We start from the raw sequence: 24,666 nt of genomic DNA, 5'->3' as shown, positions 1-24,666 counted from the left end.
ATGTAGTGTGAATTATTTGTTTTTTATGAATATAAACAAGTAAACAAACAATATAAAGAAAAAAAAGGGGGGGGGGGAATGAGTTAAGTCCCACAATGCATCGCGATAAGCATCCAGGAAGCAAATATGGCGCCATTTCCGGCATGGATGTGTCTGTGAACTTTTGCACTTTGTTCTTTGGTGCAAATACATTTTTCCTCAGTTTGTCTTCACGCTGACAAATTAAGTGAAGGATAACAGCGGTCCTGCTGGTTTGTGCGGGTTGTTACAGCTGATTTATCCCGCTTCAGTCAGCTAAGCTACCGTCAGCCGTAGCGGACAGCAGGCTCCGCAGAGACCGCGGCTCAGAGACGTTTTTCCGGCTCAGACATGACGGGGGGTCTGACCCTGGTCCACAGACTGAGTGCACACCCAGACTCTCGGTGCTGGTTCGTCAGCTGGAACCCGACCGGGACGCTGCTGGCCTCCTGCGGGGGCGACAAGGCCATCCGGATATGGGGACAGGAAGGTGAGCTGTCAACAAGATAACTGAGGGACAGATTACTTAAATAGCGAAAACACTCCTTTAGAGTAAATAATCTCCACTTCTAATATGTGATGAAGGACAATGGTACCTTAGTCCTTATATTAAAATCAAGGCACGTCTTTATATTTGTGTGTTAAACTCGTGTATTACTTATACAATATGTAATAACACATTGTAATATGTTTCAACAGAGGAGCAAAGTCTCAGGTTAAATAACCAAATGGGAACAAATGTTAATTCAGCTCCTTTAATACCTGGAGAACCAGGGCACATCATTACTATGACGGACAGTGGACACATCTGTGTATCCATGTCACATGACAAATAATCAAATAATAATTTTTAAAATGGCTCTCAGTGTTTCCTCTCTGTGGCTCACCCTCTTCTTCTAGGTGACTCCTGGATCTGTAAGAGTGTGCTTCAGGATGGACACCAGCGCACCGTGAGGAAGGTGGCCTGGTCTCCCTGTGGGAATTATCTGGCCTCGGCCAGCTTTGATGCAACCACGTGCATCTGGAAGAAGAAGAACAATGAGTTTGAGGTAAGATGAGATGTTGAATCTTTACTTCACATCTGCGGTATCTTCTTTTAGTGGATTGTACCCAGAGTTTCCCCCTGTCTTCTAGAGTCTGACTGTGTTGGAGGGACATGAAAATGAGGTCAAGTGTGTGGCGTGGGCACCTTCGGGGAACCTGCTGGCAACGTGTAGCCGAGACAAGAGTGTCTGGGTGTGGGAAGGTTTGTGTTAAACTACAGCTCCTGCAGACACTCGGGTGTATGAATCCATAGCAGATATCGGATCAGTGCCTCTCCGCACGTTTGTGCGAATGATCTTTTTCTTTGCTTTTCACAGTGGATGAAGAAGACGAGTACGAGTGTGTTACAGTCATAAACTCTCACACACAAGATGTCAAGCATGTCGTATGGCACCCGACCCAGGAGGTAAGTGGCACCTGGATGGTTTCTCAGTTTGTTGCACCACTGTCTCACTATATTTGCACCATGTGTTTGTCCAGCTCCTGGCTTCAGCCAGCTACGACAACAACATCTGTATTTACAAGGAAGAGGATGACGACTGGGAGTGCCGGGCCACCTTACAAGGACACACATCCACAGTCTGGGGCTTGTCTTTTGATGCTGCTGGACAGAGGCTGGCCTCCTGCAGCGACGACCGCACCGTGAAGATCTGGAAGGAGTATCCAAATGAAAGTGGACAGGGTGAGTTGCCAGTGGTAGACGGCATTAGTCACATCATATGTGAAGTCATTGATCAAAAAGTCCTCTTCCACATCAGTGACAAAGCTAGATATGATTTCATGTGACTTCTGAAGCCTTTTATTCTGCTCTGTTGTGTTAAACAGGAGACCTGTCGTGGAAGTGTGTTTGCACTCTGTCTGGGTACCATGGACGAACGGTGTATGATGTCTCCTGGTAAGAGCAGTCTCATACTCATATGCATATTATAGGCAGAATCTGGGTAAAGTCAAGGAAAACGAATTAGCAGGCTCATGTTTTATTTGCTCAGGCTGATGGGTCTGGTCACCCTCCCATTCAGACAGAATTCGGGTTTGATGCGATAAATTGTTGAGGCCATATCATATCGTGCTGTGTTCAGGTGTCGGCTGACTGGCGCCATGGCTACTGCCTGCGGTGACGATGCAGTGCGAGTGTTCAAGGAGGATGAGACGGCCGATCCGGAGCAGCCGGTGTTCTCACTGGCCGCTCAGATGACCAAAGCTCACGGCCAGGACATAAACTGTGTGGCCTGGAACCCCAAGGAGGCGGGACTCTTGGCCTCCTGCAGCGATGACGGAGACATTGCCATTTGGAAGTTCCAAGAGGAAGACTGAACGCTGATCAACACCACTGGCCTCTCCCAGAGCAGTAACTGGTCTCCACATAACTGTCCATCAGCTTTCACAGCATCATATAAACATGTCACCTGTTACCCATCACGTCTATTTCTTAACTGATAATATTGCATCTTGTGCTTAATTCTTCCTAACAGGTCAATTAAGAATTGCCATTTCATGAAGTTTATATAAATAAATGAGTCTAAAAACAATTGTGGCTTCTTTTTATTGCAAAAAATATTCCAGACAACACATCACAGTAAAAACATTTTTACCAGTCCAGGAATTAGATTTCCCAACAAAACAATTTAAATCCAAAAATACAACTGAGCAGTTTTCTTGACTATTTAAAGATCCAATCTGAAATAAGAGCCTACCATCTTGATGTGTTGTTTTTTTTAACCTTTAAGGAGTTTATACCTGTAACACATGTCTGATTATCCTGTACACTATAATTCTGGACTGGCGTTCATCATTCAGGTGATTTAAAGAGACAAATATACGGATTAAATGTTTTCAAAAGAGTAGAGATAAGACGTGCTTACAGACAAAGTAAAAGGACACGAATCAGGCTGAATATCTACAGTAAAAAACAAAACAAAAACCACCTACTGATCCCTCTCGATATAAAACAAACTGCTGGAGCCCGCTATACTCCCAGTTACTGATTAGTCTGAGTCACTGTCTCCATCGCTGTCAGCCTCCTTCACGTCTACGCTGAACTTGTACTCCTGATCACAACCCATGTAGGCGTCACTCATGAAGTACAGGGTGTAGTTATGAATGCCCATTGCTGGAGCGACAAAGTCCAACTTGACCTGCAGAGGAGGGGCAGAGCAGATAAACAACGTCAGGCCTCAGGTGGTTTAAAGAGCATTTATTTTTGGTCAGAGGACATGAGCAGTGGGCGACTCTCACTGACCTTTGCTTTCTGCTGAAGAGTCAGCCTCTTGATGGAGATCAGGCTGTTAGACTTGGGGTCTCCAATCACCACCCACCAGCCCTCCTCACGTTTCTGTAGCAATGAAAAACAAGATAAGTTATTATCGTTATTACATGTCGATGAGAGAGTATTATCTCCCAGAATGTCTCATGGAAATACAAATGCACAAGGCATTCACCTGTGGGAAGAGCGGTGCAATGACAGGCCCAGTCACCTCCTCCTCTCTCTCCAGCTGAACCTGAACCAGGACTGGACTGCCACTGGGAGGAAACATGGAAGCATACATCATTATCCTTGTCATGCACATGTTTAGCTTTGTTTTTCTGCTGGCAGAATCCACACATACCTCTTGATGTTTTCCTTTTCTGCCACTTCGTAGGACAGCTCGATGTTGGGGTAGCGGTTACAGAAGCGAGCCACGTCGGCCATCTGGGCATCAGAGAGCTGCAGCAGCGCAGTTCTGTCTTCATCCTCCATCTCCATGATGTCAAAGATACTCTCCACACCCTGATGAAGACAGTGGGGAGAAGATGGACATTAGCGCTGCAGCATGAGGTAGATTTTATGAAGTGGGTTTATTGGAACGAGATGTACCTTGTCTGTGCAGCGCTTGATGTGCTCTGAGGTGAAGAAGGGCAGCTGTTTGAGGTACGAGTCCTTGGACCACATGGCCTGGGTGACCATCTGGGCCAGCTCCATGGCTGCCAGTGCAGGACTCAGCCAGCCGTTACTGGACAGCACATCGACACAGGCCTGGATCAGGCGAACGGCCTGCGAAAGCAACACGTGGGTTAAATATACACACAGGAACCCAGATTTCACCTCACCCCCCCCACAGTATTAAAATCACCACCAATCTCTACCTTGCTCAGGATCTCCTCTGTGTCTGACTGCAGCTCAGCACTCAGCTGCATCCTGGACAGGTGGGCCTGCAGCAGCAGGTTGGTCTTCACGTGGGGATCGTTAAACTTGGGGTTGTTCAGTTTGTGGGGCACCTTCTGTGCCAACTGGAGTAAAAACATAGTTTGTTCCACACTGCGTTTCAACAAAGTCACTTGGTAGTGACACACTGATGTTAATGTGATGTGCAGAAATGGTGAGCTGTATTTAGGTTCTGTCAGTGTGCCGCTTGCTTACCTGCCGGAGAAGTGCATCCTCATGATGTCTGATGGGAATGTTTTTGTACTCGGCAGCATTGGAGATGATCTCAATTAACCCACGAATCTTTGTCTTGGCATTCAGGGACATGCTGAACAACTCTGCAGAACATGACCAGACACCAAGTCAAGTTATGGGTGAAATCAACACAGCTCTCCGTGCGTACAGGATCTACGACAGGCGTGATAATCAGGCAGCAGATTTTCAGTGAGTGTGACAGGAAAGGCACAAACCGATGGTGGTGTAGTTGATGTAGTAGTAGGCGGCGATCATGCCCAAATTGAGCGGTGCTACATCCATCTCATCCTCTATGCTGATGCACTTTGACTGCTCCAGGTCATGCAGCGTGTGCTCCACCAGCTCGGACAGGTGGTCCGACAGGTGACGATGGGACATTCCTGACAAAGTAAACACAAAACCTGACCAACATCTGATCCAAGACGAGTAAAACCATATTTTCTCTCACTTTTAAAACTTACACGTGACAGGCTGAGACTCACCTTGCAGGTTGTAGTAGTTGGGGTTCTGGGTCATACGGCGGTAGAGGAACGTCCACGTCAGGTAGTCTACGGCGTCCTGCTTGTTCTCCACAGTCTTGGTGACAATCTCGGCATTGAAGTGGTCGTGGAGGCAGTGGTCCAAGTGAGACTCCACCGGCAGCGGCTCGTACAGGAACTTCTTGAAGAAGTCCTATCAACGAGAGAAAGAGAGACGCTTTAGTTTGTTCTTACCGTCGGCCAAGTCATCTGTAAAGAACTGAACAGACTGAAACAGCGGACGTCTTTCTACCTTCTTGGAGCCCTGACACATGATGACACAGCGCCCCTCGTCATCTAACATGGGTCTGTTCGCCTTGCCCACCATCTGGAGGACGTCGTATATGGGATAGTCCACATATCTGAGACAAAGGGGGAAAACAGCAAGGGAATGTCAATAACACAATTCATAGTATTTATAGTAAACACCATGTGAGGGCATCAGGCCGGTGGGAGCCTTACGCATGGATTTTGCCGTTGTAGTACTGCGTGTCCATGACAATGACGAGGTGTGCAGAGATGTTGATGCCCCAGCAGAGTGAACGAGAGGACACCACCACCTGAACAGCACCTGTGAAAAGGAGAAGAGGCAAAAAGATACCAAAAATAATTATTTAGTCCTAAACCTCCATAGACCACGGTGAGAGTGCAGAGCGGTGAGTCAAACCTGAGTTGAAAAGCTGCTCCACTATTTTGCGCTCAATTGCAGACAGGCCCTCATGCAGGTAGCCCACGCCATTGGCCAGAGTCTCTTTCAGCGTCGAATCATTTATTTTATCAAGGAATGGACCGAGGTCTTTCTCAGTGCAGTGCAAGAACCTACGGGGAGACCGACATTTATTATTTGTCCACAGTGTCACGATGTAAAGGCAGCGTCAGTGCCGTCACGGCCTGTTTCTCATCTACAGGCACGATCTCGCTGTAGCGACTGACCTCTGAGGGACCACATCAGCAGCGCAGAAAGTGAGGATGTCAATGGCTGTGAGGCGAGTCTGTCTGCGGGATGGAACGAACACCACGGCCGGCTTTGAGGGAGAGTGCTTCATGATGGCGTGATATACTGGCTTAGCCATGGACAGCAGGCGAGTCTGAGTGTGACTCACGTTGAAGCCCTAAACAGACCAGAAACATTCACAGCAAATCAGGACCCGGGCAGGATTTAGGTCTGCCTGTTTGTGTATAGATTTGCACTTTAGAAATGATAGATTCCTATTTGTGTTGACCGTTTACAGACCTGGATGTGCAGCTCCAGAGGCACTGGTCTGACGTTGGGGTGGAAGTTGAATGTGGCTGTGGTGCTGCAGCCGAGCCAGTGGGCCACGTCTTTGGCATTGGACAGAGACGAACTGAGGGCCACGATGCGGATGGGACGCTCAATCTGAGAGGAGATGTACCTCATCCTGGAGCAGATGACCTCTAACACTGGCTGATGAAAACAAATGAGGGACATTAACAGAATGCAAAATATAGTACGACATGAGCAGAGCGAAGCAGGGTTGTGTTCTTACTCCGTTTTCTCCTCCAATGAGGTGTGCCTCATCCACGATGAAAAGGCTGACGTTCTGGACGTTCTTCCTCTGTTTCCAGCGACGAGACAGGATGTCCCATTTGTCGGGGGTACTGACAATAATATCCCCTTTTCCCAGGAGCTTCAGATCTGTGCTGGTTTCTCCTGTCAGCAGCACCACCTTCTTGTTCAGGATGTCCTGGAACTTCTGGTGCCAGTCAATAAACACCTGAGAGACAAAGATAAACATGATTATTCATTATGTTACATGGAAAAAGTGAGCAACACGTCCACTTCACAAATGGCTTCATACCTGTTCAGCCAGTGCTTCCATTGGAGTGATGTAGACACAGCGGCCTTCTGCGTTATGCAGCAGCATCCTCAGAATAGCAAACTCAGCACAGATCGTCTTTCCACTGCCGGTGGGAGCTCCCACAAACACATTGTCATCACTGTTGTACACTGCGTTGAACACTGGAGGGACAGAATCAATACATCCAAGTCAAGAAAACAATTGGACAAGTGGACTCAGAACACTTACATCCAAAGAACCAAAAATGGAAACACAGAATGGGAAAGCTATCGTTTGATTAAATAACAATGGAAATGAATGAGGGATTACAGATTAGCAGACTCTCTTTCTCATCCTGTACCTTGTGTCTGAATGGGGTTGAAGAAGGGGAACTTGTTCTGGTAGAGAGCCTCAAAGGCAGAGTTCCTGAGAGCAGTAACGGGCAGCGGCTGCAGGTCCAGCAGCTCAGTGGGTGGGGGGTACTTCTCTGGTAGGATCAGGTGACGGAAGGACACTGGGAGCTGAGTCTCACAGGCTGAAAAGAAACAGAAATACAAATTAGCTGGTTGAACAGCTCACATAAACATCAGGTGAATTCCCTAACACGTTTCAATAAAGTTACTTACAAAGCCATCGGTCTGACACCACACGGATGAAGTACTGTGGTGGCAGAGGCTCGAACACGGGGACAAAGAAAGTCACGAGGTGTTCGTCCTGGGCGTACTTGGCTTTGAGCAGGAAGTACTCGTGGTGGAGGATGACCTCACTGTCCACATCCTCAACCAGGATCCAGAAAGCCTCAGATGATCCATGAATCTAAGTGGGAACATGAAAGTGTCAGACTGGTTGTCAGGAGGCTAGGAGACAGAGGCGTATTAGGCGCAGAACATTATGGATCTAACTACTGACCTTGTCATCCCACTGGAAGTCAGGCGTGATGGTGAGCTCCACTTTCAGTGTAGAACGGGTGATCGGCTGCAGATGGACAGCCAGGTCCAGTTTGGGGAACTGGTGGACGTATTTGTGAATGGTCTTCCCCATTTTTGGCATTCGGATGAGCTCACCTGAAAAATGAAAAACGTATGACAACCGATTACCCTCTGGGCTGAGAAAGTAACTGAGTGTGCACGTCGTCAGGAAGAACTCACCGATCTCATTGTGGTTGAGGTCATAGAGACGCTCAAAGGGGAAGTTTTTCTTCTCAATCTTCTTGATCACCTCCTCTGGCAGCTTCTTGAACTGTCGCAGCGGAGACATCGACTGCCACCTGTGGAGAACAGGCATGCAGAATATCAGCGGTCTGCCTCAGAAGACAAAGCACAACGCGGCCTATTATGGAGAGGAAGGACTTACATTCGCTTGTCAATCATCTTGCAAAGATTCATGGTCTTGTCTGTCAGTTGAGCCCAGCCCCTGTTGAGCACAATCTCAAATATGGCCCTCATTAACCTTCCCGCACTCTGAAAGAAAAATGAAAAAAAATCTTATGACAATTTCATTTCAAGAACAAAAGCAAAAAGAGTCTGCTTTCTCACCAACACTAATGAAATGATATCCACGGACGGTTCTTTTTAGTATTAAGACTTAGACACTATTAGACTAGACGCTGACCAAAACAATAACAAAAGCAGGTTCTGGCGTACCTGTGTGACGTACACCATGTCGGCCATGAGAGCAAAGCCTTCCAGTTTGAGTTGAGAGATGAATGCCTGGAGCAGCACGTTGATCTGGAATAGTAGGACAAAAATACAGGAGTTTTTTATTGGGATTTAATTAATGCTGCATGTATAAACAGGCAAACAAACACCAGAAAAACGATCACCAGGCCATTTGACAGAAATCATGAATGCTACCTTAGCACTGGGCTCCTCGATGCTCTCCTTCACAGGAATAGGAACTCTTTCCAGCAGCTTCTGCAGCTCCAACTTCTCCTCCTGAGAGACACGACCATATGTCAGTGTTTAAATTCAGCATGGGGGGGGGGGTGGTTATAACTGAACAACCATGACTGTACAGAAAACCATACCTCTCTCACAGTGATGTTCCTGAACTCTGAGGAAAGTGAGAAGACTCTGAAGAGCTCAATCTCACTGAGAGTGGGCTTCAGCAGCTGGTTGTATGTTTGAATGGAGTCGTGTGTGATGTAGAAGTGACTGGCGATGCGCCCCAGGTCTGTAACCTTCACGTAAGGAGGCAAACAAAATGAACTGTTAAAAGCTTGAAGTCCATCTAATCGCTAATTTTACTGCATTGGCAGAAGAAAGGGTAATTAAGAGGTGACAGGTATGCATACCTGGAAGCTGCCGGTCCTCTTGTCGTACTTGACGAGGCTGTTCTTATCCAGGACGTTGGCTGCTGTGTGCACCAGGTCCGTCCTGCGTCTTTCCAGCAGGGGGTCTGAGCTCCGGTCGTCATGGGAGACACCGTACAGGGTGGGGTTGCGGAGCATGCGCACATACAGGTAGGTGTAGCCGAGCCAGTTCACAGCATCCTGACACAACAAATATGAAGAATGAGAATTGACAGAAATTGTCGAAGAAATAGAATATTTGATCAGCTTCTTATACATCTGATGACGCGTCTCGATGTGCCACCAACCTTTACGTTCTGCACGTTTCCCAGAACTATCTCAGCATTGAGCATGTCGGGCAGCTTGCCCACCATCTGACTCTCTATGGGCAGCTGCTGGTTGAGCAGGGACAGGTAGTACTGCAGCTCTCCATGGGACGTGATCAGGATTCCCTCTCCCTTGGTGTCGTACTGAGGACGACCGGCTCGACCAAGCATCTGAAATAAAACACAACAAACAGTTATAACTGTTAGTAAATGGTATGAAGCACTTTAGTATCCATCCAGCAAGCACAGACTGACCTGTAAAATGTCCAGTGCTCCCAGTTCAGTCCATCTTCCCTTCTCTGGGCTGTACACCTGAGTGCCTTTGATAATGACAGTGTGTGCTGGCAGATTGACACCCCAAGCCAGAGTAGCTGTGGATACCAGAACCTGGATGTGTCGATCAGCAAACAGATCCTCTACCAACGTACGGTCCACTCTGGTCATACCGGCATGGTGGATTGCGAAGCCATACGGCAACAAATCCTTCAGCTCGAGGTTCTGGACAAAAAAAAGCTCAGGTGTGAGTCTAACGGGATGCTGATCAGACATAACAGAAACTTTGAATTTTTATTTTGTTGCAGTAAAGTCTCGGGTTTGTGGTGTTGGCTCACCTTGCACTGCTCTGCCTCAGTTCTCAGCACTTCAGTGGATGCTGAACCCTCTCTGAGGAAAAGACCCAGTGTGTCCTTCTCCAAACACATGTCTCTTATGGCCCTGGCGGTCTTTCCAGTCTCCTTCCTGGAGTGGACAAATACTAGCACCTGATGGGGACAAATGAGTGTCAGGAGTCTCTCAAATCTGGTTACAAATAGTTGCAGATCAGTGCTTGTTCAGCAGGTAGAGTCGGGAAAATGCACATGCAGTTACAGGATCACTGTGGATCAAAGTTTCTTCCTTTAGAAGAATGAAGTTCGGAAGAAAACATCAGACAGGACTCACCTGGTTCTTTCCAGCATGCTCCATTATTTTTTCATAGACAATCTCATTCATGATCTGGAAGCGCTTGATGGCCTTTTTCTCTGTGATGCCAACATAAGTTTGCTCCAGCGGCACAGGGCGGAAACTACAGAGGAAAAGACAGCGGTTATCAGAGACTAATATGCAAAAACCACAAAGAGGAAAACGCACGTAGCTGTTAAGGAAAGAGTCTTCCTTCAAACACTTGTGGTAGAACGTTTTTGGCATACCTGTTGTCGAAGTAGAAGAGTCCTTTGGCAGGGTCTACACGCAGACAGGTAGCCACATCCTCGTAGTTAGGCAGTGTGGCACTGAGGCCCAGCAGACGCACATCCTCCTGGGTCAGCTCCACATTGCGGATGGTCCTTGCCACCAGAGATTCCAGCACAGGTCCGCGATCATCATGCAGCAGGTGGATTTCATCCTGCACAACAACACTCACTTTGTTATCAGAGCTTCAGAGGATAAAAAAAGACATGTAGTATCCTAGGCTCCTGTCAATGCATTCACAACACTTACAATGATGATGAGCCGCACTAGCTGGGTGTAGGTGCGCTCTCCGCCTTTACGGGTGATGATGTCCCATTTCTCAGGGGTGCAGACGATTATTTGCGTGGCGTTAATCTCCTCTTTACAGAGCTGGTGGTCTCCTGTCAGCTCAGACACTGTAATGCCATAACTAGCCAAGCGCTGGGAAAAGGAATAAAGTAAGAAAAATATTAAAAATCACACAATGAATTGATTTTGATTTAATAAAAAACACTGTCATGTGCTGTATATACACAGATCTCTACCGGACAGAGGTGTCGCTCACCTTACTAAAACTTCCCACCATCTCCTGTACGAGAGAGCGCATGGGTGCGACGTAGATGATTTTGAAGTCGTCCACATTGATGGTTCCATCCAGATTTATGTGCTTTCCAATTTCTCTCAACATTGCCATCAAAGCAACATTGGTCTTACCAGCTCCCTGTGTGCCAAACAGATAAGAAGATTATAGGAGAAAATAGACCTGGTGTAACTGCCACGGTGCTTTGAGCTGTAACAAGGTTTCCTTACCGTAGGTGCGCACACTAGCAGGTTCTCATCCGTATCCATTGTTGTCTTGAACAACTTGCTCTGGATGCGGTTCAGGGTTTTGAAACCTTCAAATCCAGCCTGGGCGTACTTCGGCAACTTCTCAATGGCAACAAGCACCTGATGGCACAACAATGTGCTGAATTTAGGACATGAACACATCTGCACACTGCTTATCACTGAAGCCTTTGAATTAGTCGATGCATAGTAGGACATTGACAACTTTTCCATAATGAGACATGACCAACGAACCTCATCATCAGCAAAGGGCTTGGGTTTGAGGGCAGGCACATGGACTTCTTCATAACCTTTGCGCTGTTTACGAAATGAGCCGTCTGGCAGCTGGCAACGCTTGTTGGCCATGAAATGGCTCCCCTGTGTGAAGGCCAAGTCCTCAAGGTCTAGCAACTGCCGAGGGGCCATTGACTGTAGAAGAGGAAGAAGAACGGATAGTCTGAGTAACATGTCATAAATAACCCTAACCCAAAACATCAGTGGTAGCCTGCTTACATCGTGTGCACTTGATATATGAACTCTGTTATATCACTTACCTCTCCGTGGTCAATGTCCATCGCCTCCATGTCATCAACACGAGACTTCCTCACCCTCTCCCTGCGAGATCGCTCCTCCTGTGCACACAAAGTACGTAAATGGGAGATGTGACGGGCTAAAGTACAAGATCTTTTTTAATAATTAATAGCATAATTTTACAAGTGAGAAGTTACTTACCCGAATAATATCCTCCTTCTCTGTCTCTTGCAGTTGGTAAAGAATCTTCGACAGCTCCTGATCAGACTCCATCTTTCCTATGATCCGCTCCTTTTCTGCCTCACTCTGAGCGCTTGCCAGCATGGTACAATACTGAACTGTGTGTCAGAAGAAAGAACAGTGATAAGCAACTTCAAGAGGCACAACATCCAATAACCAGAGACTAAATCATTCCAGACCACTGACTTACTCATGCGACGGTGCTGACGGAGGACTTTAATGAAATCGAAGGTGTTGAAGCCCAGCAGCAGCACCAGCTGGTTCTCACATTCTCTGTCATCACTGGCTGTCTGTGGAATCCAGAGAGAGACTGGATGAGCTCCTCTGAGAGAAATATACCTGCGTGTGCTTAAAGTTCACAACAGATGAGTTTTTGGATATACCTTGAGAATCTCCAAGACCTCATCAGCTTTCTTTTGGGAGACAATGGCGTCATCATAGAAGCGGCTGAGCTGACGCTGCAGCCAGAAGGCGTCGATGTCTCGGGGATGTAGATCTTTTTTCTTCACAGTCATCACATCACCCGTGGCACCAAGCTGAATGAAGAGTCACTTATTACCTTTTTGTGTAGCATAGTATGTATCTTTGAAAACATACTGGATAAATCCAGTACCAATACAAGTACTGGTTCAGATGTTGCACTTACATTGGCTGAAAGAGCGCAGCCCACATCTGCCTCCTCTCCTTCGCTGTCTTCATCTGAGTGTTCATCTCGGACCTCTCCAAACTGGTCTTCATCCCCCTCCTAAGTAAGGGCGAAAAAGAGAATCAGTGACACGATCTACTTTAAACTGGAACTTGGAGCTACAAGTCAGGGAAGACTTGAGAGCTGAAAATCTCAAGGAGCAAAGAGCCCTCACCTCCTCATCAGATTCAAACTGGACATTCACACCGTAGGTTTCATCGATGTTGTCATCTGTAAGGGTATCACAAGACTGTCAGACAAACATACTTGTTTATGGATTGACTTACAAATAACACCACATAGTTATATCCGGGGTACTTACCCATGTTCTGTAGGTCCTTATCGCCTCCATAGTCAGTGATCTTCTTGCCCAAATTAACCAACACATGGTAGCGTGTGTCATCTGCAGGCCCAAGAAGCTGCTCGACCTCACGACGCCTTTCCTTATCCCTCATTTTATCATTCTTCAACACTGCCAATACTTCATCCGCCGCTCCACACAGAATATCACGTGGCTGCAAGAAGACAAATTACCCTGGTCAGTAAAAGCTGAAGGTGCTGGTCACTGATGAAAAGCACAAGCTGACTTTTACACAAAACAGGTGTTTCAGAGTTTCCTGACCTGATCTCCCAAAGCAGCATGGATGAAGCTAAGCAACACTTCATAGGTCTCTCTGGTTTCTTTGGTTTTGGGCTTGTACACGATGCCCACCATTTCATCAATGCCCTCAGACAGAAGGGTGAAACCCTTCATTTTGTTGATATCGTGTCTGTCCTCGTCTCGTTTTCGCCTCCTGTAAAGACAGAACGGGAGAAAATGAGAAGAATAAAGGATAATGTGACTCAGCAGACGGTGGAAAAACGCAGCTGAAGTGTGAAGATCATGCGTTAAACAATTCAACCACTTCAGTGTCAAATATTTTCCAACACCCAGCACCAATTTTTTTGCTTTTTCAACCTTTCATGCTGGTATTGATTTCAATGCAGAAACACAATCAGCCTGCAGGGCCTCAAACATGCTTGTGACAGAAAATCCATCACTGCGAATATTCTGTGGTTCAAAATGAGCAGTAATGCAAATTAATCTGCATAGTATTTTGAAATGTTTCCTGTGTTTTATATGATCATAAGTTGGAGAGAATTTCTATCCTTTAAGTGTTTGGAGGCAAATAGTAAAATAGTAATATTTGTTTTGCACTTTTATGTTGGATTATTTAGATTACTCTTTGTTACCTCAAAAATCTATTTCCTTAATGTTTATCATCTGGATTTTTTCCAAAAAGTGGTCAGCCATGTCAATGTGATAACTGTCAGCATCCCAAATAAACTTGGATCACAGAAACAGTTTATAATTTTCAAAACAATCTTTATTTTCATCTTTCCCGAGGCTCTGCGAGTTGATTGTGGTAGCAGACAGGATCACTTGTCAAACAGTAAACTATAATAAATGTGGTGACAATAAAATCTGCTGTTAGCAGTACTGACTTGTCTCGTCTCTCCTCCAGCTTCTGAGGCTTGGTCCTCTGAGCCTTGTCGCCCATCTTGCTCCCCTCCAGCTTGCCCACAAGGGACAGGACCTCTCCGGTGGGCTCATCTCTCCGTGTGCGGTCGATCAGAGAGCGATCAGCTTGTAACACCAAGTTTGAGTTCTAGCAAAGAAAGACAAACACAGAGCGACCAGTCAGTGCGCCAGTCTGCAGGGCTGCGGCTAGGCTAGCTGCTAGTTAGCGGCGTGACTAGCTAAACAAGGAGTAGCATGAATTAGTTAGCTTAGCCTGCGTAGTTAGCTTAGATAGCAGAGCACTAGGCGAGACACACTAACTCTACTTCGTGCGTGTTGGTGCTCATGAGTTTCTCTACAGTCAGTAACTTAACTCACCGCTTTGTACTCGTACTGCAGGCTACGAGCAGTCACATCCGCCATGGTGCCACTTCGGTCTTTTAGCTTTTATCGCACTTTCTTGTCGACGAGAAGCAGCTCGCTGACTTTAAAACATCCAGACTTCACTCCACTCTGCCTTTTCACGGACAGACGAGGAGCATCGGTGCACTGTTTAGATCTGTAGCATGAGATTAGTCTCAAAATGTCCGAGTTTCATTCAAGACAGCGCGTCTGCCGTACGTTACAAAAGCAGCGCTGTGCTAACACGAGCGCACAACAAGCTGCCGCTGGCTTCCGCTTCCGGTGTCAACGGTCGCGTGACAAACACACACAGTGCCCCCTACAGGTGGTGTTTGTCTCTCACGCTTTCTGTTTCTAAAGATGTGGAGGAGGACTGATTATTGATCACCAGACTGTACTTTAATCGAGGCAGACACTGTATTGTGTTTTTCTGTTGGAGGTTAATAACTAATCAGATCCTCCTGAAAGGATCAGATGACATCATCAGATGACATCATCAGATGTGATCCAATGAACCACACACACATTTTCTCCTTAATCATCCCATGCTGAAAAATGATCTCCATTTCTCGAGAAATCAGTCTTTTGTTTATTCGGGATAATTTATGATCTCAATTAACAAACTTCATCTAATAGAGATGACAAAATAGTTATGAGGAACTCACAATCTCGAGATTACATCGTTAAGAAAATAACTGTAAACACTGCCATCAGCAATTAATTGATTAATCAACTACTTTGATAATTGTTTATGACATTTTTCGTTTCGTGGCTCCAGATTTCCCATTGGAGGATTTAGGCCACTGCTTATCCTGTTAATAACTGTAATAATTTGGATGTATTCTTAATTATTTTGATTTTAGGATTATTGATTAGACAAAACAAACATTGTGAAGGTGTCACTTTGATGGCATTTCTCATTATTTTGAGAATTTTTACAACCCAAACAATCAATCCATTAATGAAGTATAGAATTTGCAGATTAATCCACAATGAAAATATTAGTTTGAGGCCTGTAGTTCAAAATGAGCTCCACCAGCCACAACTGTAAAATCCTGCTTTGACATTAAAGCATGAGTAACATAAATCTACTGATAATATTACTATAGTACTATATACTTTTACTTTACTGAAGTATTTTTACAGTGTCGCTTCAGTTTGTCAACTGAAGTATAAGATCTGAATGCTTCCTCCACCACGATGAGCAATGATTAAGTGTGAACATTCAGTGTTACTGACCGGATTTATCTTGCGAGGAAAATCCCTGAACTTTGATTCTTGGCTCAATCTAGCTTTCTAAATTAGAAAGATAACCTCATGACCCCTAAACTAAAATCCTAAACTCCAGATCAGAGCCACTGCATTCTCCCGTATACCACAACCCATGTAAAAATAAAATATTCTGCTTTCTATTTAGGCATTAATACAGAGCCCATTAGAGGATGTGAGGGAGAAAAACACATTTGTGGGAAAACATTTTTGGTATCTTGAAATTTTTTTAATTCACGTTAATTACTTTGGCACTAAAAATTGTTGCGTTGTCTCAGAATTAAACGATGAAATGAATGTATTCTATATGTACATGGGTATGTACGGTATGTGTGTTAGTATGTGTACAGTGCTGTGTGTTTCACATGGATATGCATGGTTGCTTTGTATGTGATCAATGGACTGCACCTACACAGCCTTCACACCCAGATGGCAGCATAGGGAGCAATTTGGAGCTCAATGTCTCCCTCAAAGACATTTGCACTTGTGTGCGGGAGGAGCCAGAGATCAAACCACCAACCCTGCGATCAATAGACGACCTGCTCTACCTCCTGAGTCACAGCCGCCTCCATATATGTACGAATGCTTCCTGTGAATGTGAGCATTCATTATTCATGGTTGTGAAAGGGATTTAACAATATGTGCGAGTGTTTGACACGTGTACCTCTCGCAATAATGCATTCTGAAACGAGGTGAGCACTAGACACAGAATCTAGGAACAGTATCATGAACAAGATGCAGTTGATGTGGGTGCCACAGTTTTCTTGAGAGAGAGGAGCGTGTCCATGTTTGTATTTACTATCTGTGGCCTCATGAAGCATCCAGCCCTGTTGCACATCTGGCAACAACATCTGCCGTTATCTGCCAGAGGCTCTGATATTTTACCTCCACTGAGACGGCTCTCTAACCTCTGTCACACCCAACGACAGACAGGCAGTGGGTGACACAGATAAATGAGCTGCATATATCAGTGAAACAAATGATGGGTTAACATGTGTGTGCGTGCAGGGGGTGGGGGGGCAGATGGATTACTGACACTGGAGTATGTGTGTCCACCTCTTTTGCACACGTGCACACAAACACATATAAAAAGCTGTGATTCTGGTTGCCTGCAGTTGCTCCAGGTCATATTTGGGGTGTGTTGATCCTCCCGTCATCTGTCACTGCATTAGTTATGGGGGGCAGTCTTCTGTCTTTGGTTCATGCAGACTTATGATCAGCAGGGAGGACGATGGTGTGCAGCATGAGCTCAGTAAAAACCTTGAGTTTGAGCTCTTAAAGGATCTGATGTTTTCCAACCCAGTGTGCCTTCGTGTGGATCCTCCATGCACTTCAGACTTGTGTCCAGACAATGTGATCTCTGTGGCTGTCTGTCAGAGGAACACCACATGAGCACACCTCAGCTGTCTGAGCAGCTGTTGCAGTGACGCCATCTGTGAACCCACTCTGCCCAGGAGCTCCCGACAGGAGTGTGAGAAAACACATTGCCTCTGAAACACACGCACAGACAGTGTGAGTTCTGCACGTTCGGCAATAGCCTAGATAGAGCGGAACAGGAGCGCTTTCCTCCGGTGTCCAGGGATTAATACTTCCTGTGTGACCCAGACAAGGTTTGGACAAGAGTCTCTTGAGCGCGGTTTACAGTCTGTGCTGCCAGGACTCCGTATTAACATGAGGATGCTAAAGAGGCCGGGTTAGCCAGGGTAAGGTATTACAGGGTAATGCTGGAGCTCCTGACATGTGGCTCCTACACTATTCTTATCCTGGTCGAAAGTAATTCCACAGTGGTCACTCATAACTACGGGTGACCAGTTAAAGGAAAAACCCTCCAGGTGAGTCTGACAGTGAGGTGGCTCTGTCAAGCTGTGGGGGCATTTTGCTGGCATGGGTCCGGTCCATTTGTCCCCTTTGGAGGGAAGGGTCACTGCAAGTCAATACAGCACTGTTCTGAGTGAAAACCCTTTTCTACTTATGATGAAACATTTCTGTCCTGATGGGAGCAATCGATCCATCTTTAGGGCACGAGGGCTCGCTGAGTGACTTGATGAATATGAAAATGATGTGAATCACATGCAAGGGCCTTCACAGTCACCAGATTAGAGACTTATGTGATAGAACATCAGCAAAAAAATCAAATGAGGGAGTTATGAATGGTCTTCATCCCTCCAGTAGAGTTCAGAGAATCCATGCCAGGACACTGATGCTGTTCTAGCAGCACATTTTGGCCCAACACTTTGTCACCCGTCTACGTCTTGTGCTGATCCATCACTGTCTTCATCTTCCCCAAACAGCCTTATGTTTAGGTCATATTCACTGTGCTATGGTATAATGAATCTGTTGACTCCATTTAGATGTGCCCTTCTGGATTGACAGGTTTTTCTGTGCAAGAAAGGCTATAAAATGTACAACTCTGTTGAAAACAAACTGCTGAAATAGCCAAACACTCTCCACTAAACTAAAACTAAGAAGTGAGACAATGGTAAGCTGTGAAAGTCAACACACAACCAGGCTTGATAATGTCTCTCTGTACAGTTTTATTTACATGATACTATTCTGTCATAATGCTGGATAGCAAGATTATATGTAATACATAAATATCAACACAGTTTGTTGTTTTTTCATTTTTTGTACAAATTTGCATATAACTAAGAATCAGAAAGGAAAAACTCAAACGGATACATACAGTTGTCTTTTAAATGAAAAACACATCCTTACAGGGGGAGAAAAAAAAAGGGGGATTAACACAAGTCACAAACGTACATGGTTTCAATGTGTCAGGCAGCCATGAAAACACACTTTTGCACAGAAATGTGCACATGCACGCGCACAAATACACACACGCACACTTCTCTACGGTGCTCTAAAGCAGACACACGGACCAATAGCTGTTAGACAGATGAGAAGTTACATCTAATCTTGGTATCTATTATTTTTCATAAATCTAGCTCTGGCATGCTCCTGTAGTTCTGTAAACATGTGCTGATAAAACCGGGTAGCTCCACAGACAAAAAAGGTTGGGGACCAAGACACCCAAACACACACACACACACACACACACACACACAACCACCCCCACACACACACACTCACTGTGCTCACATGAACGTTCTGTTAGCGCATTAAAAAAAAAAAAAAAAAGGAAATCATGGTTCACATACCCTAATTCCACAAATGCACTGAATACATGCGCTAACATCAGTACAATATCGATGAAAGAGAAAATAATAAAATATAACAGATAGTCTCTCAGCAAATAAAAAGTCTGAAGTTGAGTGATGCCAAATATTTCTGAGACACTAATGCAGATGAAGCGTAACTCATGCATTTATTCCATTCACTCATTCATGCCCCTACTACACTGTTGCTTAAATTTACCTAACCAGGCCTGCCAGGGAAGGGTGCCATCCTTCCTCTCAGGCCACACATCGGCACACGCAGACCTGCACCAGGCGTCTGTGATTACAATATGAGCGCAGACAAGTTGGGGAACTCCTTTATCTGTTACGTCCATTGACAATGTTAAGAACTCAGTGAAAAGTTATTTGTTTGTCCCTGTCTAGCATGATACCTCCAGTCATAACGAAGCAGCCTTATCACAATCAAACCGATCAAAGTCGACACAGACGTGCTGATCAGAGGGTCACTGAGGCTGACTGTCACGATGATCAATTGTTCTGCTGGGGTCTAAGCTGATGAAAACAAAGTAAAAACGGAAGACAACAAAGCTCAACACAGCAGCTGTGAGGTAGGTAAAGCTAGGAAAGACAGAGACAAAGTAACAAAGCCCCTTGTGCATGGTGGGGGACAGTTGTACGGTTCTCCGAAACGCTGACTGACTCCAGTACCAAAGGAGCGCAGAACAAGAAGTTCAAAAGGTCGAGGGACACAACTCATGTGAACTGTTACTGTGTAGTCTGAATGCTCTAACAGACCTGCCAGTGTCTCACACATGACAGGGTCTGAGTAAAATGGTTGTCTACGGTTTGGCACAAAATGGCGCCTGGTTTGGGTGAGAGGAGCACAGCATATCCTGGACAGTTAACCTGGGCTGCTCTTAATAAGACAACACATATTCTTTAAAAAAAAAAAGAAAGAAAAAAAAAAAAAAAGGACTGAATAGCGGCAAAGTCACACCACAGAAAATAGGATAAAACAAACTAATTAATCAAAAAAGGAGAAAAGTGATCATTCATGCATCTCCCTCATACAGGATCTTTTCATTTTTTTCTTCTTTTTTTCCATCATTTTCTTGAGGTTGTAATTTTGTAAATCAAGTCCTTTCAATCCTCACATAGCCATTTATGCCAGTGCTCATTTCAAAAGGTTCACTCTCATACTCCAGTCTTTGTCATAGGTGTTGTCATCGATGCCGCCAATGATGCCGTTTTGTCAAAATCTATATTCTCTGGATCTTGTCAGCCACCACCACAGGGTTCTCTTTACGGATCTTGGCGGCGGCCTCGGCCTTGTAATCATAGGGACAGTTGTGCTTGTCGGAGTACCGGTGGATGCCACAGAACAGGTTGCCACAGCGACAGTCGAACCCTGGAAGCACAAAGGTCAGGGGTCAAAGCTAGGACAGAGGAGGTGAACGACTACACCAGAGAGGTGCCAAGAGAAAAACCCTTTGACAAGCAAAACATTTATCACCACCAGATGACAGGAATGATCAGGCGTCCCTTTATATCCCCTCCCTGCTCACCTGTAAGGCCCACCCTTTTGCGGCACATGAAGCATCTGTTCTTCTTGGGTTTGGGGGTGTCACTTTTGCCTTCTTCACTGCTAGAGGAAGCTACAGGAGTAGGACTAGAAGCAGCAGGCTGGCTTACAACTACATGTGAGGAAAGACAACAATGAGAAAACATATTAGTCATTCTAGGTTTAATTTGCCATTATATGATATCTTTAATTACCAAGAGCAGCAGGTTAATGAGTTTTATTCATAGCTCTACGAAGACATGGAAACACAGTGGAAACTGAGAATGTGTACTTTAGTCCCAAACGATGGTAATTAGCATGTTCCTTATCTCTAAATTGCTGTCTCCCGTTCCTGGCAGAAAATAATGCACTTCTCTAAGAAAGCCTCTGGCAGGCAGCATCAAATCTGAGAATGCCCTCTGGAGTAGAGGTATTTTTAAACACGTTTATTTTTAGGCCTCCTCTCTTTCTTGGAGGCTGTAAGTAAAGCCAACAGTTGGGTTTAAGGTATGCAGCGAAGCATCAAAAATAAACTGTGGCTGCAGCGGGTCCTACAAGGCGATGTTTGCCATGTGAAGCCTGGATGTGAGCAGTCACCTGCCTGTGCCTGTTCTTTTAGGGTGTGTCAGATGTCCACTTGTTTATGTTCGCAAGCCTGTCTGTCACTAGAAATGTGTTTATATGGGATTTACCAGGCTCTAAGGGTTCTGGTTTGTCCTCTCTCGAGATGCTCATTTCTGTCATTTGTTGAGTCACAGGAAGAGATCCTTGAACAGTTCTGAAGGTTTAAATAGAAAAGGAGAAGCAGGGATGAGTGGGGGAAAAGGAACCAGTGACACACTCAGTGATTTTAAAGAAAGATCAGCAGTCAAATATTGCCAATACTGACCTAGACATGTCTGGTGAAGAGGCAGGGGAGGCGTCAACCTTAGCTAAACTGGCTTCTAGTCTCTGGATGGCTGAGGCCTCTGAGGTAGGACTACCAGCTGAGCCTGCACGACAACAACAACAGAGAGAACTCCATCAGACAAAATTCACAACACAGATAAACGACATTTGAAATCAATACAAATCAGTACACAATACGTAAAATCATAGGTGAATGCAGACACTGTGTGTACCAAAACATTTTTGTGAGCACTGCACCACATTGCTGTTGAAATAATAATAAGACAAATTCATCTCATCTAGTCCAGATCAATAATTCAAAATCTCCCCAGTAGACTTGGGAATGTAGATGTATTTGGCAATGATGCTACTTTAAAGCTGCCTTCAAGATAACCTTTTTTCTCTTTCGTAACATGTTTATCTTGTTTGAAAAATATGCTCTGACAGGTTGACAGTGTCGCATTGTGAGAGAAACGTCAACGCTCGGCCTTAGAAATGTCTAAAGGAGTAAACACCCCCCCTAACCTTGAACACTGTAATGAAGAAAACAGCTGTCTTTCATTACACACAGTGGAAAAACAGGGCAGGAGTGCAGGGGGAGGAGAGCTGGGAAAATACATTGAGTGGCCCTAGAACTGCTTGCATTTCAAAACAATGTCTACACTTCCTTCTTATCTCTAGCAGTATAGGTTGAAGTACATGTGCGTGTTGACATCATAAACTCTGGGCTTCTGAAATCAATTCAGATCGCAATCAGTTTTACTTTTTCTGAAAAACAGACACTCTTTTTTGGACCACGGTGAACCGACTTACCCATAGGGCTGAGGGGGCTCATGCGGTCGCTGCTCTGCTGCCGTGTCAGGTGTTCCTTATAGCATACGGAGCACATACCATTGGTTCGCGGGTTGCCATAGAAACCACAGCCTGTGGCACAAAGCATGGGCACCGGGCTCTGGTTCGTCTCTTGGGCCATTGCTAACAGAATGAGAACGACAGAGTGAGAATGGTTAGCAGAGAACACCTCAATGAGAAATACAGCCGAAAGCTAAAATCCTTCCCTTCTCTGGCACATTTTTTTGACTCGCCCTTTAGCCTGAATACGGTAATGAACGCTGGTCCACAGGAAGTCCAGAGAACAAACAACACTTGCTCTGTTCTGTTCAGCACCTTGGCACTCTGTTCTGACCCACAGCTTTGTTCGCTGCCGTGTCCCCCTTTTCCTCCCTCCATTTCCTCCCCCACAAACCCCCCGTCACAGTTCTGGGAAGAGTCTTTATGGCTCCTCCTAACATTTGACCTGCAATCTCTCATTTTCATATCTGCATACCGCTTCAGGAACACTTTACAGAGAATAACCTTCTTGCAAGTAACACATAATCATCATCATCATCATCATCATCCTCATCATCGTGTGTCACGATTATCATATGACCACAAGTGACTCTTCGCAACAGCACAACACTCCCTCATCAGTCTACTCACTCTGACTCACTCGCAGTATCTTGGCCACGAAAAGACCAGAAACACAGAAGGCAAAAGACACACTGTTCTAACCAAATGACACAAGATAATGAATGAAGATCAACAAAGTAGGTCAACAATTTCAGAAAGTATTTCCCTCCCTCCCTCCCTCCCTCTCTGTGGTTCTTGCCACACTGAGCATTTCAAAACTCCTCGTGTCATTTTTCATACACCCATTAAAAAAAGTGCGTAACTTGGCTAAACATGCAGGGCTATGACGTTGTCTCCTCGCTCTGATGCTGTGCAATACGGCAGAAATTTGCGTAAAGGGAACCGCTGCCTCTGAGGCCACAGATCAAAAAAACATTGATGAATGACCAAGCAGACAGACAGGAAGGCCTAGATTAGTTGGGGAAGAGGCATCCTGTCTGCTAGCCCTTCCTTGCCTGTTTTACAAATCATCAGATCAACTGATACCAGTGCCACTCCCATAGAAAAAAAACAACAACAAAAAAACACCACCACACAGTACCATGTATTCCCTGTAAACAACCCTTGGCCCTTTTGTGCTGTAACATGGCAGCTGCTTGCTTGCGTTGGTGTGAAGCTGGTCTATATTCTGGTCACGGTCACAAACAGGGCAGGAGAGCTTTATGTTCCAAGAGCGGCTGGCACTTGTTTCAGAACGTCCTGTCAGTTCACTCGAGGTGCCCCGACCTTACCAGCAAACTAACAAGTGCTATTAAATCTCCAGCTAACCTACCCACACACCCACCCACCCCCCTCACCGATAACTCCCTCCTCCCCTTCCTCTGCCCCAACATGCTATCACTGCCGTGTCAACAAAGGGTTTCCTTGGAAAAGCCCACAAAGACCTTCTCTCCCTTGACGCGTCACGTGTCCAGCTGCTGACTGCTGAAAAACACCAGACGTGAGGAGCTTGAGGTTGGTGACTGGAAAGGAATTTTTTCTTTCTACATGTGATCGCCACCATCTCTCTCTTTAAACCCACAAAACACCAGCTTATTATTGGACAGCTACATTTTGACGGTAGGATTGGAGCGACACATGCAGACCCTCGTGTTCCTGCACAAGACGTCTGATCAAAAACAGCTCCTCAAGGGAAGGGAATTGATTTGAAGTGAGACTACATCACATCTGACAAGAAAAACAACACGAGAGACACAACAAAGAACACGAGGAGGCTCATAGGAGCTAACAGATCACCTGAGATGGTTGACTTTCTGACACAAAGGAACAATGACCAGGGTGGCTCAGCTGTCATGTTTGGGCCCAGCTGTCACACAAACAGCAGGCATGTTATCCTAACCTTTACCGAGACCTATCACCAACGGGCAGAAGGTAGAAGGTTATCCATGTTTAAATCTGCCCAACAGCCCAAGTTTTAAATGTTTAATGATCAAAATTAGGCCTTTTAGGGAGAAAAGCACACACACTATTCATAAAATATGAAACGTGTAGCTAATCGTTCATACACCTTGACTGATTCACAGCTGCATTACTGCCCA

The 24,666-nt window shown here is 45.5% G+C and overlaps 3 protein-coding genes across 8 annotated transcripts in view; 1 reads left to right on the top strand and 2 right to left on the bottom strand.

The window, feature by feature from the left end:
• Window positions 1–120: 120 nt before the first annotated feature.
• Window positions 121–2,591, top strand: ciao1 (cytosolic iron-sulfur assembly component 1). The gene is made up of 7 exons (XM_070833070.1): window positions 121–508; window positions 919–1,067; window positions 1,153–1,264; window positions 1,380–1,468; window positions 1,543–1,744; window positions 1,888–1,957; window positions 2,142–2,591. Exons 1-7 carry the CDS (start codon window positions 370–372, stop codon window positions 2,374–2,376), a joined length of 996 nt encoding a protein of 331 aa, XP_070689171.1. The 5' UTR covers window positions 121–369; the 3' UTR covers window positions 2,377–2,591.
• On the bottom strand, window positions 2,588–15,064 carry snrnp200 (small nuclear ribonucleoprotein 200 (U5)). The gene is made up of 44 exons (XM_070833069.1): window positions 14,798–15,064; window positions 14,404–14,567; window positions 13,541–13,712; window positions 13,241–13,433; window positions 13,094–13,149; window positions 12,880–12,978; window positions 12,617–12,769; window positions 12,424–12,523; window positions 12,195–12,331; window positions 12,017–12,094; window positions 11,718–11,891; window positions 11,448–11,585; window positions 11,203–11,358; window positions 10,908–11,078; window positions 10,619–10,812; window positions 10,371–10,494; window positions 10,043–10,192; window positions 9,687–9,929; window positions 9,414–9,602; window positions 9,109–9,306; window positions 8,842–8,994; window positions 8,669–8,749; window positions 8,459–8,542; window positions 8,169–8,275; window positions 7,964–8,082; window positions 7,725–7,879; window positions 7,442–7,631; window positions 7,177–7,350; window positions 6,837–6,997; window positions 6,525–6,752; window positions 6,251–6,442; window positions 5,950–6,128; window positions 5,684–5,835; window positions 5,479–5,587; window positions 5,270–5,378; window positions 4,981–5,170; window positions 4,714–4,878; window positions 4,460–4,581; window positions 4,186–4,329; window positions 3,917–4,093; window positions 3,669–3,829; window positions 3,501–3,582; window positions 3,302–3,394; window positions 2,588–3,197 (listed from the first exon to the last, which is right to left on the bottom strand). The coding sequence occupies exons 1-44, from the start codon at window positions 14,840–14,842 to the stop codon at window positions 3,048–3,050; spliced, it is 6,411 nt and encodes a 2,136-aa protein (XP_070689170.1). The 5' UTR covers window positions 14,843–15,064; the 3' UTR covers window positions 2,588–3,047.
• A 3,540-nt stretch (window positions 15,065–18,604) lies between these two features.
• zfand5a (zinc finger, AN1-type domain 5a) overlaps window positions 18,605–24,666 on the bottom strand; it is a 7,748-nt gene continuing 1,686 nt past the window's right edge. For 3 of the 6 annotated variants that reach the window (XM_070833609.1, XM_070833611.1, XM_070833613.1), the window contains exons 2-6: window positions 22,490–22,651; window positions 21,678–21,780; window positions 21,481–21,566; window positions 20,793–20,921; window positions 18,605–20,635 (exon numbers count right to left, since the gene is read on the bottom strand). In XM_070833609.1, the coding sequence (XP_070689710.1) occupies window positions 20,487–20,635; window positions 20,793–20,921; window positions 21,481–21,566; window positions 21,678–21,780; window positions 22,490–22,651 (629 nt within the window). In that variant the 3' untranslated portion in view covers window positions 18,605–20,486. Of the gene's footprint in view, window positions 20,636–20,792; window positions 20,922–21,480; window positions 21,567–21,677; window positions 21,781–22,489; window positions 22,652–22,761; window positions 22,866–23,669; window positions 23,843–24,666 lie in introns of those variants that run through there. The other 3 variants (XM_070833610.1, XM_070833614.1, XM_070833612.1) reach the window with 3 other exon arrangements.

This window comes from Pempheris klunzingeri, chromosome 7, assembly GCF_042242105.1.
Source record: "Pempheris klunzingeri isolate RE-2024b chromosome 7, fPemKlu1.hap1, whole genome shotgun sequence".
Lineage (NCBI taxonomy): Eukaryota > Metazoa > Chordata > Actinopteri > Acropomatiformes > Pempheridae > Pempheris > Pempheris klunzingeri.
Note: the sequence above shows the minus strand (reverse complement) of the source record. Positions and strands in the feature narration are given on the sequence as shown.